The sequence below is a fragment of the Castor canadensis genome, chromosome 19, assembly GCF_047511655.1.
Source record: "Castor canadensis chromosome 19, mCasCan1.hap1v2, whole genome shotgun sequence".
Taxonomy (NCBI): Eukaryota; Metazoa; Chordata; class Mammalia; order Rodentia; family Castoridae; genus Castor; species Castor canadensis.
The window spans coordinates 30,795,044-30,814,311 of NC_133404.1; the positions used below are offsets into that span (position 1 = coordinate 30,795,044).

General features: G+C 37.9%; 1 protein-coding gene across 7 annotated transcripts in view; it reads left to right on the plus strand.

Moving 5' to 3' along the window:
* The window catches only part of Ttc23 (tetratricopeptide repeat domain 23), an 87,393-nt gene that overhangs the window by 31,328 nt on the left and 36,797 nt on the right, over nt 1-19,268 (plus strand). For all 7 annotated transcript variants that reach the window (XM_074061858.1, XM_074061857.1, XM_074061861.1 and 4 more), the window contains exon 6: nt 9,766-9,943. In XM_074061858.1, the coding sequence (XP_073917959.1) occupies nt 9,766-9,943 (178 nt within the window). The remainder of the gene's footprint in view (nt 1-9,765; nt 9,944-19,268) is intronic.

Here is a 19,268-nt window from a genome sequence, read left to right on the forward strand (position 1 = left end):
CTATTTTAATGATGGCTTGTGTCTTTGAATATAAATCTCTGAATAATAAATAGTATTGTATGTGTCTTAAATTCGTATACATTTGTAGTGCACATCTCATTCTGTTCCTTATTTTTTCTACTTAACACTTTTAAATTGCAGCCTGAAGTTTAGTTTCTTGTTCCTGGCTTCTGCATTGAGCTCCATAGAATGGCTTTGCCACATTTTGCTTATCCATGTTCCTAGCAATGGACATTCAGCTTGTCCCCAGCTGTCCCCAGCACTCTGCCTCCACAGCAGTTCTGCCATGAATATTCATACACAGCTCCACTTATTCAGCAAAGTGAGACTTTTTCTGATGCTTATGTCCAGGTGTAGGATTGTGAGATCACAGGGTAGAAACATAATTGGTGTTCATGAAACATTGGCCCATTGCTGCACCCACCTACATTCTCACTGGCAGGACAGATGGGTTCCAGTTTTGTCACAACAGTATTTGACATTGTCATTCCTTTTAACTTTCTAACCTGATGCATGTAACGTTCTATCTAATTGTTTTTAATTTTTATTTATATTCCTTTTATTAAATTAATGAGTTTGAATACCTCTTCTTACACTTCTTAGCCATTTGGGATTCTCCTTCTATGAATAGCCTGGTAGCACTCTTTCTTATTTTTCTTTTGGAATTCCCTATGCTTTTCCTATTGATAATCAAGATTTCCTTGACTATTATAAATATTAATGATATTATATATATTTTCTTACATCTACTGCCTATTTATTAATTTTGTCTATGGTATTCTTCACTGAATAGAAATCCTTTATTTACTAGAGTCAAATTCATTCATTTTTACCTTTTGATTTATGTTTTGGGGGGTTGTTTAAAAAGTATTTCTCACCCAAATATCAAAGACATTTTCCATAATTTCCCTATAAGACCTGTTTAATGCCTATCTCATATTTCATCATATAGTATTTGCCACTGTCATAAGTTCTCAGTATTTCACAACTTAGTTTATAAATTTCTTTCATCCAAAGATTATTCAAGTAATGTATGTTTTAGCTTGAAGATATGTTATTTTCTGATACTGATGATTTCTAATTTTATTGCATTTTGGACAAAAATATATTTACCTGTTATTGATGCTTCAAAATATATTGAAGCTTCCTTTGTGACCTAGTCATATATTCACCTTTTTGTGAATGTCCCAAATATGGTACAAAGGAAATTATATTCTTTAATTTTTTGTGTGTATTTAATGAGCTGAAAATCTGTATTAGGTTGATCTTATTGTTATCCAAATTTACATCTTTGTTTTTGCCAATTTTATATATTAGCTTTTAATATGAGTGTATTTAAATGTAGGAATGTAATTGGTGATCTGTCTGCATCTCCTGGTAGTTCCTCTGGCCCTGTTATATATATTCTGAGGCTATTTTCATTGGAGGGGAGGAGAGTTTCACAGCAACATTTCTTCTTAATCTGTTACTCTACTGCTGAGTGTATCATGTCCCTTTTTGTCCCCATCTCTCTATATCTTGCCTAATATTATAACCTGACTCCCTTTTGGAACAAATTTTCCAACATCCCTTTCCATCTTTTTAAATCTTTGGGTTTGTTTCCTATCAATTGTCCTATCGATTTTATGTTCCTTTTTCGATTTCTTTTAAATTTTTTGTTTGTTGTTTGTTTGTTTGTGGTACTGAGGATCACACTCAGGGCCTTGCACAAACTAGGCAGGTGCTCCACCACTGAACTACATTCCCAGTCCTTTAATCAAATATTTGTATCATTTCATTTTCCTACCCACTAACTTGAAAAATATTCATCATTTTATTCGTCTGCTAGTGGTTACTACAGAGTTTGTCAATTATATCCCTGGCTTATTGCATTTAATTGTAAATTATCACTTAACCGTTTTCTGGACAATGCAAGGACCTCTGAGCATCTTAACATTGTTTACTCCCTGCTTGGTGCCATGTTGTCCTGTTTTTAAATCACCATATATTTTTTACTATGGGCGAACACAGACATGAAGAAAATATTTATTATACATTTAACTAATAAAGGCTCCTATGTAGAAGCTGTAGAGAACCAAATCAGAAGATACTGCTACAGTCCCACTAGCATGGTTAAAACTTTGTAAAAGACTAATAATATAAAGTGTTGGCAAGGATGTGGTGCTTGGATATGCCTTCTCACATGTGATGTTTGGAAGGTATAACTACCTTAGAAAACCAGTTAGGATTATCTACTATCTTTAAATATTTTCATACCTTTGATCCAGCAGCATCACCCCTAAATATACACCCAACAGGAATGCTTACATGTTTTCATCAGAAGATGCAGCCAAGTATGTTTCAAGCTACATTATTTGTAATAGACAAAGAATTCAAAACAGGCTGGTAGAGTGGCTCAAGTGATAGAGTGCCTGCCTAGCAAGCCCTAAGTTCAAGCCCCTGTACTGCCAAAAAAGAATTCAAAACGGCCTAAATGTGAGTCAAAAAGAGAATAGATAAAATTGTGATCTGTTCATACAAAGGAATTGGTCAAACTGCTCCTTGCTTAACCTCATTGGCAAGTCTTACAAACCAGACCCAAGAGAATCATACTGTACGAATCCACTTATTATTTATTTGGTGATACTGGGGTTTGAACTTAGGCCCTTGTGCTTGCTAGGAAGGCACTCTACCACTTGAGCCACACCTCCAGACCTTTTTGCTTTTGTTATTTTTGAGATAGGGTCTCATGTTTATGCCTGGACTGGCCTGGAACATGGTCTTCCTATCTATGCTTCCTGCATATCTGAGATGATAAGCAATGCCATCATGCCCAGCTTTTTATTGGTTGAGATGGGGCTCTCACAACCTTTTTGCCTGAGATAGTCTCAAACCCCAGTCCTCCTAGTCTCTGCCTCCTGAGTAACTAGGATTAGAGGCATGAACCATCACAACCAGCACAATTCCAGTTATATAACTGGAAGAGAAAGAGGGTTGTTGATGACTATGAGGGCTTAGGGACCTATCCAGAACCTCTTCCTACCCAAAATAGACACTATTATATCTTTTAAGACAGAAAATATATAAATCAGAGGCCCAAGATCTGATATTTGTTGCACCTGTTGAGACCTGACTAATGTATCAATGTCCTCTGCCAGCATCTCAACAGTGCTTTCCAAACTAGCAGTACCAAAGCCTGCCAGCAGATGGTGGGCCTTGCACACATCTGTGCTGAATAACCAAGAAGAATGGAAATTAATCTTCAGGCTGTTCAATAAAGTTACTTTTGTGTTTAACAGAGTTGTTTCAGACTTTGCCACTTCTTTCCATTCTTACTCTTCACCGTTAACATCTCCAGTGTAAAATGCATGTTTAAACTGCAGAATTTTCATTCAGTTACTTTGATTTGTTTCCTATTTGAAGTATGACTATTTGGTCCAAACTGATCTGCTTTAGAAGAAAACAAGACTTTGATTTTGTCCATTTCTGTAATTACATTTGAACCACAAGGGCCTTTTCTTTGGCTGGATCTTGGGAGTAGAAGGACAGGGTAATTTCTCAGGCAGCTCTTGTAAGATTTATATCCCTCTTAAAAGGATATCTTTTAGTATATCCTCTTCCTCCTCCTTTTGCCTCTCCTTTTATGGTGCCTAGCAGGCCTGGCTTGTGCCTTTCTCCCTGGCTTCACAGATATGCCATGGGGTGACTCATTCGCCATGCGTTCATTCCTGACTTGGGCCTAAAGCTTCTTCCCTCCATGTCCCTCCTCTGTCCCAATGCTACCGTACTCAGTAATGATTTGTTAACTCTGGAGAGTGGATTCAAATCATAACATAAATGCTATGTTATAGTTCGTTTATATTTCTTTAAACGCACTTTAAAGAAAGTCACCAGGGAAAATAGGCAAACTCTCCCCTGGTGTTAAAAATTGTGCTCTGATGTGGTTGGTGGTTCCCAGAGACAGATAGTTGCCTTAATATATACAGGCATACACTACTGCACATGTACACACATGCACACCTCTTAAAATTACCTTTCTGTGTGTTGTCATGACAGTGATCTATTGAGGTTGCTACTCCAGAGCACATGATTTGTCTCCAGCTTTCTCTGTGACTACATGACATGTTGTCTTTGGAGTCTTCCACAACTTGCCCAGCGAGCACTTGGCCTGGCACTGTTGTACTGAACTAGCCCAGAAATTAGAAAGCACATTTCTTTTCCTCAGAGCATGAACAGAACACCTGGCAAGTATTTTAAAGCAATGTCACACAGTGTGATTAACAGTATGGGCTTTGGAGTCAGAAGCCCTGGGTTCAAGTCAGTGTTCATTCAGACTTTTTGCTGGAAGAACTTGGGCAGGTGTCCTGCTTCCTATGGGCTTTACTTTCCTCCCCTGAGACTGGCCAAACAACAGAGCCTCAGAGGGTTGTTGGGAAGGTTAAATAGATACTAGATTAATAGTAGGAATCTTTCTGTATAGCTATCCTTAACTCAACTAGCAAAAATGCTTTGTCTTATTATGCTTATGTCTTTTCTTCAACAAAATCAGTCACAAGGGCAGAACAGAACCTGCCTGAAACTGAGGAGGGGAGGGGGGGTAGAGTAGGGGGAGGGGGGCAGGGGGAGAAATTACCTAAACAATGTATGCACATAATAAAAAATTTTTAGAAAGTGTCTAGGAACATGGCAGACCCTCAAAAACAAAAGGGAAGAGATAGAGAAGGAAGGAAAGAAAGAGAGGGAAAGGGAGGGATGAAGGAAGGAAAGAGGGAGGGAGAGAAGGAAAAAGGAGGGAAGGGAGAGAGGGTAGGAAGAAGGAAGGAAGGCAGTGAGGGAGGGAAGGAAGAAGGAATGTGAATGGTCCTAAGCAAAGCCAGAAGCTCCACAAATGCCTCTCAGCTCCAGGGTTGGGATGGGCTCTTGCTAAGTACTTTGCACGCTTCATCCATTTCACCCTCAGCCTTCCTGTGAGGTGGGGAGACTCATGTTCCCATTTGCAAATGAAGGAACTGAGGCTGAAAGAAGTGAGGTCATTTCTAAGGTCATCCAGTGAGAAAGTGCTGCCACTACTTGCAGATCAGGATCTGTCAGGCTGTGCTGACCAGGCTGTACCACTGCACAATCACATTCACTAAAGCAGAAGGGAATCCACTCAACAGCAAAGCCTTTCCTTGTATGCAGAGACCCAGATGTAAATCTTTTCTCACTGTGACTCTAGAAATCCCACTTGTTCTCTTTTGGGATTGGTTTCTCATTCTGATTGTTAGCAACATTCCCACATACTCTTTCCCTGTTCACCTAGTACACAATACTTTTACTAAATTCTAGGGTTTTTAAAAGGAAGCTCTCTGTTGCCTTAGTAATAGCAGAGGAGTTTGCATTTGTTTATTGCATATTAAAAATGAGTCTCCATCCCTGTGAGAGCCCTGGAACTTGTCTGAGATGAGATGTCATCATGTACTCTGTGGAATTACTGTGAATATATTTTCATTCAATACAATATGCCATGGTTTAAGTTGTGAACCTGCCAAATTAACATACTGCCACATTCTGTTGTTCAAAATTCTCTCTTTTCATCTGTCTAGCCTGTTTCGTAAAGCTACCAAACACATTATGGGCACACTAAATAATAAATCCTCAAAGCATCCCCTGCAGGTAGACAGAAATGGAAAGGAGAAAAATATTGCTATCCCAAATGTTACATATGAGAAAATGGAAACAGATAAGATTACCTAAAATTGACTGATGCTTTAAGTGAGCTAGAGATGGAGGTAAGACTATAATTTAGTTACTTCTCGATATAGTGCTCTCTCTCAATTCCTTTTTTATTAACTATATTGTGAAACTAAAGTAATTGCATTTTCTGTTTTGCCTTTTCTTTCATGTGAACAGTGTACTCTCAGAGAGCTTTGGAAGGCTCATTGTGGGCTGCATTAGCTTGATAGCCTCCATTTCTGGCTGTGTTAGTGCCAGGACCCTGTAATAGCAGACAACAGCAATTTCAATGGGTAGAATGTGCTTCTCTCTGTGTTTGCACCAAACAACAGCATGTTGTGCTTATTCACTTTCTATAAAATATAGTGTTATGCAAATTCTTGTGTATGCATCACCAGGATCACAAAATAGATTTCAGATAAATGAAAACCTGCTGTGTATTCTCTCCAGTCCTGTTTTCTTCCCTTGCATTATGGGCAATTATTATGCCACATTTAGTGTTTTCTGCTTCCCTGGATATACCTTTACTGTATATGTCTACAGTCAAAAAATGTGTAATATTTTTCATTTTGAACTTTGTATATATGTTTCCTTCTCTAACTTGCTTTTTCCCCCTACTGTGGTATTTTTTAAATGCATTCCTATCAGTTGGCACACGCAGCTCTAGTCTCTTCATTTTAAATCTCCCCTAATTTAACTAGTCATCCTCTTATAAACTGCCTCCAGTTTTCCATTAGTATAAACAGTTTGCACAAGTGTTCTTCTGTATGTCACTTTGAACATATATGCAAGATTAACTCTGAGGCATACATTCCCAGGAATGTAATTGCTTACTTAGCAAGGATCCACATCTTCAACTTTCCTGCTCCTGTTAGCAGGTTGTATAAATTCCCATTACTCCTCCATCCTTGTCAACATTTGATATCATCAGGCTTCTTATCTTTGTCAGTCATATGGCTGCAAAATTATTTCCCATAGTTCCTATAATTACAGGTCCCTGATGGTGAGGTTGAAAATCTTTTCATATGATTTCCGGGCAATTCGAACTCCTGTTTTGTGAATTATCTAGTCGCATCTTTTGTTCATTTTCTTTCTATTGGACTATTTGCATTTTTAAAAATAAGTCTGTAAACATTCTTCATATTTCTGGCAATAAGTTATTGGCCATTGACATATATTATGTGTACTCCCAAAATACAGTGTGCTGTTCCCACTTTCTTTATTCTGACTTGGTACACAGGAGTTATTTTTAGCCAGCCCAGGCTGGCCCCAAACTAGTGATCCTCCTGCCTCAGCCTCCCATGTGCTAGGATTGATTATAAGCATGTACCATCAGCCTGGTCTGGGAGTTTTTATTTTTAATGTGACCAAATTTGTCTACCTTTTTTTGTTCTGATTTGTACTTTTTATATTTTATATAAGAAATCCTTCCCTGCCTAAAGTCATAGGATTGCGTCCCCTTATATTTTCTCCCAAACACATGAAAGTTTTACGTTTTAGATTTGGGTCTATAATCCATTTGGAACTTTTGTGTACATGGTGTGAAGCTACTAATTTCCTGTATTTAAATTTTTTTTATATTTACCTCTCTTCTTAGTTTTAATGATGAATATGTATTGTTCTTATAATGACTAAAAATGTTGAAAGTTCAATTGGATGAAGAAAATTCCTGTCCTACTTGCACAATGTGTTTAATTAGTCTGAGCTCATCTTGCCTATTATTTTGACTTTCCAAAATCTTATGTGAGTGGTGGATAGGCCTGATTATAAGCTTTGATTTTTGGCTATCTTTTAAAGCATTTGCCAAATGAAATCATCCTGGTGTTTGTATTTGCTTTATCACCCTTCTGTGATATCTATAGGCAGTCTTGGAGACAAAGGACCCATTCTGTATCTCCTTCCTTGGCACACTCTGCACCATTTATGAACATTAAATGACGAAGGATAAGGACTTTTTTTCCTTTACTCAAATATCCCTGCCATTGTCTGAGTTCTCTAGACTAAATTACGTGGAAAAAAATCTAAAGTCATTTTGAAAGTTTGTGACTTTGCCTAGATTCTAAATTATAGAGGTCAACAAATTTTTTCTGTAAAAAAACAGATAGTAAAGGCTTTATTGGGTATTTGATTTTTGTAACAATTACCCATCTCTACCATTGTCATTCAGAATCAGTCATAGGTGATATGTAAAGAAATAAGCATAGCAACATGCCAATAAAACCTTATTTACAAAAACGAAAGAGTGACCAGAATTTCAGCAAACTCCCTGTATTTTACCTTTGTCTACCAGAAATATTCTGTAACTAAGGGATTTCTTACCAACCATGAGTTTCAGAGCCTCTTTCTATCACCAGAGATCTTAGTAGGTTTTTGATGTTTGCAAAGATAATAATTATGCACACATTCTAAGCCCACTAAGGGTCCAAATGGAAGCCTAGTATTACTAAGTCACCTGTTAATCCTTTTCTAAGATTAGAGCTGTTATGAGCTATAACCTTACTTGGTCCAGGCTCATATCTATCCCTGTCATCTCCCTGTGTTCTAGGCCTTCACAGTTGTAGAAGATATCCAAGTTCATAAGCCATTCAGTCAGCATTTTATTTCATATGGCTATTGGTACCACAGATCTGAATTGTATTTTATCATTTAATTCCTTTGACAAGCAAATATAGGTGTGAAAATTATCCAAAGAGTGAAAATAAGATGTATTTTTGTGGTCTTTTAGTCACTTTTTCACACCTTGTCTCAGTTTACCTGTGGACCATGTGGAAATTATACTACCTTTTTTGTATCAAAGATTCATACATAGGGGGGCAGCATAGGAAGAATTGATATCTTCCCTTGTAAATTTTGTACTTAAAATTTTTCCATTAAAGAAAAGTTTCTAATACTGTTAGCACATATTTTGGAGAATAAAATTTGAGATGTTTGTTGACTTGTTTTCTGAACAATTTATAGGGAAACCTATTTTATATGAGAGATTTTTATCCTAATAAGCTGTAAGAATATTTTTTCACTGCCACCTTTTTATTTATAATTTTTTAATTAGCATTTTTCTGTCATAAAAGTAATATAGTTTTATAGGAGAAAATTTGGAAAATTTAGAAAGATATATATTAAAAAATCAGAATCCAAATGCTTAGTGATAACTATTGCTCACATTTTAGTGATCTCCTTTTGAAGTATCTCAATGCTTTCTAAGAGATGAGCTATAAAATTTCACACGTAGGCTATAAAATACTTTGTATATCATATCTTTTAACTAAGGAATGTAAATGGGTATATTGAGTTGATAAATAAAGATCAACATTGATTTTAATGGCTATATGGCATTCCAGAGTACAGATGTACTTACTGTAACCTGGTTGGACAGTTCTCTAATGGTGAATTTTAAGTGCTCTGTACTTTTCCATTGTTATAGAAAATGCTAAGGTAAACATTCTAGGATGCCTCCTGTTGTCCTGCCAGACAACAGACCTTATCTTTTTAAGGTAAATCCCTAGAAGCGATGTTAGTAGAATTACATGTGTGTAAATGTACATATATAGGTATAACTTTGATACTGGGAACTTCATGCCCATATTGTATATCCCAACAGTTAATGAGAAGTGCTTTATGTCCTCACCAATACTGGAAATTTTCTGTAATTTTTCAACAGATTAGTTACAGTTACTCTATCCTTTAGAGTTATTATATGGTTGCTTTGTACAGTATTTTTATGACTGTTAAACCAGCACCTTCATAGCACTTACTATGTGTCAGAGACTTTATTAGGTGTTTTTATAAATATTAACTAACTTATTCTTCGTAATAACAGCGGGTACTGTTATCATCCTTAAGTTGCAGGTGAGGAAACTGTTGCATGACTTGAAGGTCACACATGTAACAAGTGAGAACCAGCACTTCAATATTCCTGGCGATGGCCATATCCATTCTCTTGAACACCAAGTCCTGCTGCCTCCTGGAGGAAAAGCTTAGCTGGCAGGAAACAAGCCTGGATGACCAGGACACCTATATTTTCAATATATTCTATTTTAACTATTTTTAAAATAATCCCTTTTATTTTATTAGGGTGTATCAAGGTCAGAAGAAATCAAAAGAAGCTTTGCCCCACTTTCAAGAGGCTTTGAAATATACTGAGATCAGCAAAGGTGGAAAAAGTCTTGAATGTGTACCAGTGTTGAGGGAATTAGCAGGCGCAGAGCAAGCCCTGGGATTCCACAATGCAGCCATCAGTCATTTCTCTCAGGTAAGGTGCAACATATGGGCCACCAAAACTATGCTAGACCTAATGCTTTTCACAAATGTAAGTGGTACAGCAGCTCTGACAGTGCCTGGCTATGTCATTTATGAGAGAGAGAGAGAGAGAGAGAGAGAAGAGAGGTTGAGAGAGATGCTTTGGGAGCTAGCAAGCCTGAAGTCCATAGCTAACAAGCTAAAAACTTGGACAAGAGTTGTCTGTTGCAGTCCTGAAGCAGAATTTCTTCTTCTCCAGGAAGTCTCAGGTGTTTCACGCTTTAGGTCACTGACTGAGTGAATGATGTCTGCTCATATAACCGAGAGAAATGTCCTTTACTAAAAACCAGTTGATTGTACATGTTAGTCATATCTACAAAATAGTCACGGCAACATCTAGACTGGTGTTTGACCAGACAAATGGGCACCAGAGCCTTGGCCAGTTGACACATAAAACTAATCATCACAGGAAGTTTGATGTCTTTGTATCATATCATCTGCTAAAAGCATTTTTTAAAGTTTTTCTGAGAATTTAAAATATAGACTAACCTATTCCTGTTATTTCAAATGAGGTATAATGCCATAGTACTAAGAATTCGTTATTGCTGTGTCTTTTAAAATTTGTCTGACGATTTATACTCCCACTCACATTGTGTTAGAGCACGCCATTCCTGCACTTATCTGGATCATTTCTTTTAATCATTATTACCATTATTTCCAACTTACAGATAAGGAAGACGAGAATTAGAAAGGTTGAGTGATATGCCCAGAAGGACATACTCAAATAAATGGCATAGCCCAGATTCAAAACTAGTACTTTTTGCAAGATTCTCCCATCTGATATGTAGAGAAGGGATCAGCGAGGCTGTGTTAAGAGTAGAAACGGAGGGACTAGTTGGGAGGCTCCTGGACTAGCAAAAGTGGCTTGAAGTAGACTGAAGATACATGGAATGAAAAGTAGATAAATACAACTGAGAGGATGTGTGTTCCTCCATTTACACTGGAGCAACACAGTTACTGGGTGATGCAGAAGGTGAGCTCCAACTCAGATGGTGAAACTGACAAGTGGAAGTGACAGCCAGGCAGTTAAAGAATTGGGATTGCAGCTCAGGAATACATCCACTTAGATACAATGATTGGCCTGGGAGTGGATGGCGTGGAAGAAGGAGAAAGGAGGGAGGGATAAGAGAAGACTTCTGACTGATGACAGAATCTTCAGGAATTTTGATATTTGTTGTTCAAGCAAAGAAGAAAAGAAGAATTTGCCAGAAAAACAGGAGGAAAAGAAAAAAATGAAAGAGATGCCCTCTGTGTCACTTCTTTTGCTAACTTTTAGTATTATGGAAACATGGATTTGTCATTAGGGTAAATGAGTTACTGTTTGTAAAGTGTTTAGCACAGTGCTGATTCATAGGGCTGCGTAAGGGTTTTTAAGAACTTTTTTCCATTCTTTTCTGGTTTTTTTTTCCTTTTCTTTTCTTCATTGATCATTGGGGCAATGATGAGGACAGAAAGCAGATTGTACAGCATGAGATTTGAAGAAGTAAAGCTAATAAGTATATATTAATGCTGCTGCAACATTTGTGCACAAGTTTTTATATAGTCATACATTTCATTTCTCTTGGGTCTGAAATTAGGATTGATTGCCGAGTTAGTAACTCTGTATCTGCCAAGCTGTTTTCTAAAGTGGTCTCACTATTTTATAATCCCACTTGTAATGCATGATGGTTCCAACTTCTCCACACCTTATTATCTGTCTTTTTTATTGCAGATGTCCTAGTGAGTGTAAAGTGCTATGTTTCACTGTGTTTTTTTAAATTTGTGTAATGACTAAAGGTGCTATGCATCTTTTTATGTGTTTATTGGCCATTCATATATCTTCTTTGGGCAAATGTTGATTAACTCTTTTGCCCATCTTTAATAGGGTAATTTGTCTTTTTATTATTCACTTATGAGTTCTTTATACAACCTGGATGCTAAATATTAGAAGCTTATCAGATATATGATTTGTGAATGTTTCCTTCCATTCAGTGGACCATCTTTTCACTTTCTTGACAGTGTCATTTGAAGCATAAAAGTTTTTCATCTTGATTAAGTCAATTTGTCTATTTTTTTTTCCATTTTTGTTTGTGTTTTCATTTTGTTAAAAATCTGCTGCCTAATCTGTGTTCATAAAGGCTTGCATCTATGTTTTCTTGTAAGAGTTTCATAATTATTAGTTCTTACACTTAAAGTCTTTGATCCATTTAAGTTAATTTTTGTGTGTGGTGTGACATGGGGGCTCAATTTCAGTTTTTGCATGTGACTATGTAGTTGCCCTAGCACCATTTGTTGAAAAAGACTCTTTTCATCATTGAACGTTCTTTCTAACCTTGTCAAAATTCATTGACCATGAATGTAAGGGCTTATTTCTAGACTCTCAATTCCATTCCATTAATCTGTATGTCTGTCCTTCTGCCAGCATCTTGTTGTCTCAATTACTATCCTGTGTTAAATTTTTAAATCAGTAATTCTGAATCCTCTTACTTTGTTCTTCTTTTCAAGATTATTTTGATTATTCTGGATCCCCTGCATTTTCTTATGAATTTTAGGATCAGCTTGTCAATTTCTGCCACCCCCCACCCCCAAACAAAACAAAACAAAAATACCTGAGATTTTCATAGACATTGCATTGAATCTGTATTTCAATTTGGGAAGTATTTCTATCTTAACAATATTAACTCTTTCAATCCATGAACATAGGATATCTTTCCATTTATTTATGTCTTCGGTTCTTTCCTTCAACCATATTTTGTAGTTTTTAGAGTTGAAGTTTTGCACTTATTTGATAAATTCATTCTTAAGTATGTGTTCCTTTTGATGCTGTTATAAATAGAAGTGTTTTCTTAATTTCCTTTCCTGAGTTTTCATGGTTAGTTATAGAAGACAAAATTTTTTATGCTCATTTTGTATCTTGCAACTTTTCTGGACTTGTTTATTCGCGCTTTTTCTTTTCAATGCGATTTTCTTTAAATGTCTTCAAATTTTCAATCTTTCCTTCTATTTCCCTGTATGTAGGTTATAAAGGAATTCACTCATTTTTATAGTGCTCATAAGGTTTAATGAGTGACTCTTATTTTTATTTATTCTTGAGGTTAATAAAGATTAGACTGTGTTTTAAATAAATAAATCTAGACCATTATTAAAGAGATTGGTTATCAAAGTGAAAATAGCATTGGATTTGAAGTCATAAAATCTGAGTTACAGCCCATACTTTCTATTCACCAGCTATTTGATTCCAGGCAAATCATTTAGCCCTTTCAGAGAAAACAACAACAACAAAAAACCCTACCAAGCATTGTATCCACCTCACAGAACTGCTAAGTTTCAAAGTGGTTAAGTGCTTTGTGAACTATTAGGCCTGCTGCCAGTGTAAGCTGCTTTTACTTATTAATGGTAACTATTAAACATTTATCAGTGTCCCCCTTTTCTTTAGGAGATTTATCTAAGTTACAGAAAAGTATCTTAGGTGGTCACAGCTGTCCAAGAGAACCCATGTCTAAAAGCCACTTATTAAGTATACACAAAGAGGTTTTGTTATCTTCCCATTGTTTTTCACTCTTCATTCCTTTGGAGTGAGAGAAACCCCCAGAGAGAAAAGACCTTTTATTTCCTGTAAAATGTAGAAAAAGTTGTACAATATTTAGAAATGAGTCCATTAAAATGGAGAAAAAGAAACCAAGTCCTGCAGAGCTACCACAGAAGGAAGGCAGCAGTCCCAGGAACTGATGAAAGAGCTGTCTCCACCCATCTGTCATCTGCAGCAGGGGTCCATGAGAAAACCAGGCAAACGTGGTTGTTTCTGAAACTCCTCATTGGTAGACTTTGGCAATAAAACCTATTTCCCTATCCAAAAGAAAAAAACCTCACAGATTTCATTTATGTGAGTGGTATGTGTTTCCAAGGGGTATAAATTGGCATTGAACAAGCTTGGATTGCTTTTTCACATTTGAACTTGAATTACATATTTCTCTCTTCAATTTTCAGGGCAGCTCTGCTTCTCAGTAGTTCCCAAATTTAGGGAATTTGCAAAGTATTATGAAATCATCGAGTTTATCAGTTACTCTATAAAGGGCTTTAGGGTCAGAAAAGCTAACTTAGCATCCCAGCTCTGACATTGGTCAGGCCTAGGGTGATGACTGCTTGATTGATCACACATGGCTCCTGTCAGTGCAGAGTACTCTAACTGCTTCTAACTGGTTCTCATTGTTTGCTGTATATTTTCTATAATATATATTTCATGTATTATAAATAATCAAATGCTATTTTGAAATTTTTTTGAAAGTACCTGTCTCTTGTTTAAAATTAGGAAAGTTGCAGAATACAATTATAATTTTATTTATTATAAAAATCTTTTTTAAGAATGACATAAACCTAGGTGCCATAAAGTGGAAGATTACTGTTTCTTTTTAAGAAACAACTACCTTCTATAAAAATGATATATGCTCTTTATTTTTTTAAGAAAAAAATTAATTCCTACAGAAAAATACAAAAAGATGAACCACAAGTCACCCCAGTCCTCCCTGCCCAGAACTAACCAGTGTTGACATTGGTTGAATGTCTTTCCTTTGCTTATGTACAGATGGGTGTAGATTAGGAGGCAGAGTGAAGAGGAGAAAAAAAGAAGGAAGGAAGGGTGATAAATCTGACAGTATGTGAATGAAAGACTATTCTGTGACAATGTACAAAGTCAAAAAAATGGCAAAGGGGAAAATAGTTCTTATAAAATTTAGATGAAAAAGAAAACTCAATTAAAAAAACACGTACTAAAGGTGGAACAAACTAAAGAGGAAACAAATGGCCAATAACCATATAAAAACAAAATAATCCTCAACTTCAGTTGTTACTAAAGAAATGGCAATTTAGCTGTCTGCCCATTGTGGCTGGAGGCCAGAGTGGATCATGGGAAATGAAGCTGGGGGCAAGGGGAATGGGGCTAGGCTATGATCATGAATGTGTGTGTGTGTGTGTGTGTGTGTGTGTGTGTGTGTGTGTACGCATATCGGCATTTCTGGAATGACACACAGGAAACCGTTCATATTGATTAACTATAAGGAGTCACACCAAGAATGAGGGGAAGAGAGGGTGAGACAAATAAACAGAAGGGAAAGAGTATTTTTCATTTTAGTTTTTTATTCTTTTATACCACAAATTTTTTTAAATTATATGCATTTAAAAAATCTAGTTAAGCTTTAAGAAAACTTTTGCTTGCAGTAAAAAAAGAAAATATACCCTGACAGGCCTTATTTTGGTGTTAACCCTTATAAAGAACAGGGTTTTTTTTCCCCCCACTCTTTGGAGGTACTAAAATTGCCATCTGGAGAAGTGCCTCCTCTGAGGACTTTCTCTGACTATTAAAAGAAACAGGCTTAGTCCAGGGCCTCAGTTTTCAAATGCTCTCTGTCCCCAGAGACTTCCCAGTCATCTAATCCCCCCAGGGATTCCCAGCTCCATCTTTTTTCTTAGCCAAGGCTCTCCAGCTGCCTCAGGCCCCCAGGAAAGGATTCCCTCCTGGGCAGAGACAGGCAAGAAAAGGAAGTGGCAACCTTGGACTGTAACATGACCCTGTGTTGCATAAGAGCATTGGCTCAAAACTGAAGGTGTCATGGCTCACTACAGCAGGACTGCCAGGGAAAGCTGTGTAGACTCCCAGCTGGTCAGTTATAAAACAAACACAGGAAGCTCAACCTCACAATGACACGTGGGCTTGAGCTATTGACTCAAGACATGAACTTGAACCAAAGTAGAAGAGCAGATCCTTGGTGGAAAACACCTTACATCTGCTCCATTCACCATCCACTGCTTTTCTCTGGTATCCCTCTAACACTTGAATATCTGCATATTAGTATCTCACTCTCCCCCAGCCAGCCCACCCATTCCCTTTCTGGGCAGAGTCTACTGTTTAGCAACCTCTTTCTCTGACCCTTAAATAGTTACTTGTTACATTGATAAGAAAATCATCTTTCTGTAACTTCTACTGTCTCAATAACCAAGTGTGAGGCCAGAAAAAGCATGCAATTTGGAAATACAGGCTTTAGTCTGAAACTTTGGTCTGTGATGACCTGCCAGGTGACCTTGAAACTTCTAACACTACTCCCACTGATCATCTTGAGATGACACATCTGGTGTACATAATCTATTTAGCCCCACACCTGACAAGAGTAGGTGCTTAGTCAGTATGAGTTCCTTTCTTTCCTCTGTACCTCCTTCGTGCTAGCATTTAGCCTTAGAAAGAGAACCTGGCTGTTTACTACTAAGTTGAGACTGTTGTTTTCTTCCCTGTGCGTGTTCTCATCTCCAGACCATAAAGGAACCTTGAGCTACTTTGTACCTACTCTGTCTACTTTGCTGTAGGACAGATTTCCCTCTGAATCAGAGATTCCCCTAATCCTTACAAAGTATGGGGTTGGGGGGGGAATCTATTCCCTCCCTCCAAACCACCCTGTCCCCAAGAGCCAGGATTCTACACTCAGACACCTAGCAGGGTTTTAAGTTGAATGTTCATTTGGGGTGGTCTCCTTGCATAAATAGAAATACTCTCTATCCTTTTTTACTACCATCAAGATTTCTTCCCAAGAAATACTGCACATTTTACAAATCCAAGGCGACAGACCCAGTCAGATGAGAGTCTGCCAGCTCTGTCTCTGGCTGTGTGCATTGGCAGCTGGATTGGCTTGGTGGAAATGGACCCAGGGCACCAGAATGGAACAGCGGCTCTGTGCCTTGGCAGGGTATGAGGTAGCTGGTCTTATGAATGACCTTGATCAATGTGGGACATTGCTTGTTTATTTTTTAACCTAGTTCAACATGTGAGGCTGCAGTGGGATGGGTGGAGGGGAATAGCAGGTGGACCCCTACACCTGCTTCAGTGAGAGAAACCCCACTCTTGCCTGCTATATGTATTAGAGAATCATAGGTTTCGTTTGAAATAAGAAGAGGTCCTTTTGTTTCAAAAGGAAACTTAAAAACCAGTGGTGCCATGGTCTCTGCATCTTTTTTGCAGGTTGCTTTTTCTTTTCAATGCCATGTTTTTGAAATGTAAAACCATGTCAATATATAGTGAGACACGACTTCAATCATTGTATGAATAAGCCGCAATCTATTTGTTCCCCTGCTGATAGATACTTAGGTGGTTCCCCATTTCACCATCTCAAATAATGCTTCAATGGAATTGAGGGTATCTTTGATACTGACAATGGACGGTGCTGCCTAAGCTGGACAAGAAAGGAAGGGAGAGCAGGAGTGGGTGGAAGAGAAACATGGGGGGCAGTGGAGAAGGGGACTAGAAGTCACATAAATGCAGTAGAGTCAGGGATCCTGAACAAAGATGGTCTGTGAGCTGGAGGGTCCAGAGGTAGTAGCGAGTAATCAGTGATACCACCAAGAGTGTAACTAGGACACTGGGCACAGTGTAGAAGGAAAACGAGTATCTCACAAAACCTGAGAGGCCAGGCTGGAGGTGTTGGCTCAAGTGGTAGAGCGCTTGCTTAGCAAGTGCAAAGTCCTGAGTTCCAACTCTGTTGCTGCCAGAAACAAACAAAAAACCCTGAGAGGCCAAGAAGTTAGTTGGGACACTTGTTGAATTCATTCTTCCTTCCTTCCTTTGTTTGCTCCTCCAGCTCCACTCTGCATGCATCTTGGCCCTGCTCTGTGCCCAGAGGCTGACTTTTAAGTACCTGGTCTATGCCCTTGCCCTCTGAGAGCCTAACAGCCTGAGGCATGGGAGGAGAATGGAGTGTTTGTTCCCCCAGCTCCTCCCAGTGAGTTCACCTCAGATGGACTGGATCCCTGTGCTGAAAGCTGCCACTCTCTCCCCTACAGTCTATCTTTACAGTTACAGCAAATACTCCTTCCTTGCTTTGCCAGCCAAGGATGGCAAAGCTCCTTAATGTGGGGTCCTTTACTCTCATCATTAGATTTCTTCTGTACAAAGAATTCTTTTATTGACCCCTTTCATCTATTAACCTGTGTATGGGTGCCATCTTTCTTTTACTGGATAGGTACGGGTCAATCCCATGGATTTTGAAATCACTGGAAATGATAACAGAAGGAGGGTAGAGAGGAAGCTACTTAGTGCTAAAAGTTACTGGGTTGAGGGGGGAGGTGTGGTGTTGTATGTCTACCTAAAACGGATCACCCTGTGTTTTTTGTAGTTCATCTGTGATTTCCAAAAACTTGAAATTCCTGCCTAATTTTTTGTGTGAATTCCTAGTGTTAGCACAATATCTGGCATGTAGAAAGCACTTAAAATGAAAATACATTGAGTCTAATAGGAGTGAATTAAATTAAACAGAACTGAATGGAATTTTACTTAATAAATGAGATGCTAATTTGACACATTTTAAACATTCTGGGTGCTCTCCTCTCTCTCTCCCTCCAGCATATGATTTTTAAAAGCTTCATGAACATCAAATAATAAATAAGATCAGGAGTTCAATTTCTAAAGTTAGTAATGAATAATAAATGTTTGCTTATACAGTATTAGCATCTCACATAGGAAAATGTTGAGGTCATGAAAAATTTGTAAAAATTCAGACTCCCTTAAGCTTTCTTGATATGGTGAGCTTTTTTTTTGCTGTTGAAAATGTTGCTTTCTACACCACCAACAACAGGTGTTGGCGAGGATGGGGGAAAAAAGGAACCCTCTTACACTGTTGGTGGGAATGTAGACTAGTACAACCACTCTGGAAAAAAAATTTGGAGGCTACTTAAAAAGCTAGACATTGATCTACCATTTGATCCAGTAATACCACTCTTGGGGATATACCCAAAAGACTGTTACTCCAGAGGCACCTGCACACCCATGTTTATTGCAGCACTATTCACAATAGCCAAGTTATGGAAACAGCCAAGATGCCCCAGCACTGACGAATGGATTAAGAAAATGTGGTATCTATACACAATGGAATTCTATGCAGCCATGAAGAAGAACGAAATGTTATCATTCGCTGGTAGATGGATGGAATTGGAGAACATCATTCTGAGTGAGGTTAGCCTGGCCCAAAAGACCAAAAATCCTATGTTCTCCCTCATATGTGGACATTAGATCAAGGGTAAACACAACAAGGGGATTGGACTATGAGCACATGATAAAAGCGAGAGCATACAAGGAAGGGGTGAGGATAGGTAAGACACCTAAAAAATTAGCTAGCATTTGTTGCCCTCAATGCAGAGAAACTAAAGCAGATACCTTAAAAGCAACTGAGGCCAATAGGAAAAGGGGACCAGGACCTAGAGAAAAGGTTAGATCAAAAAGAATTAACCTAGAAGGTAACACCCACGCACAGGAAATCAATGTG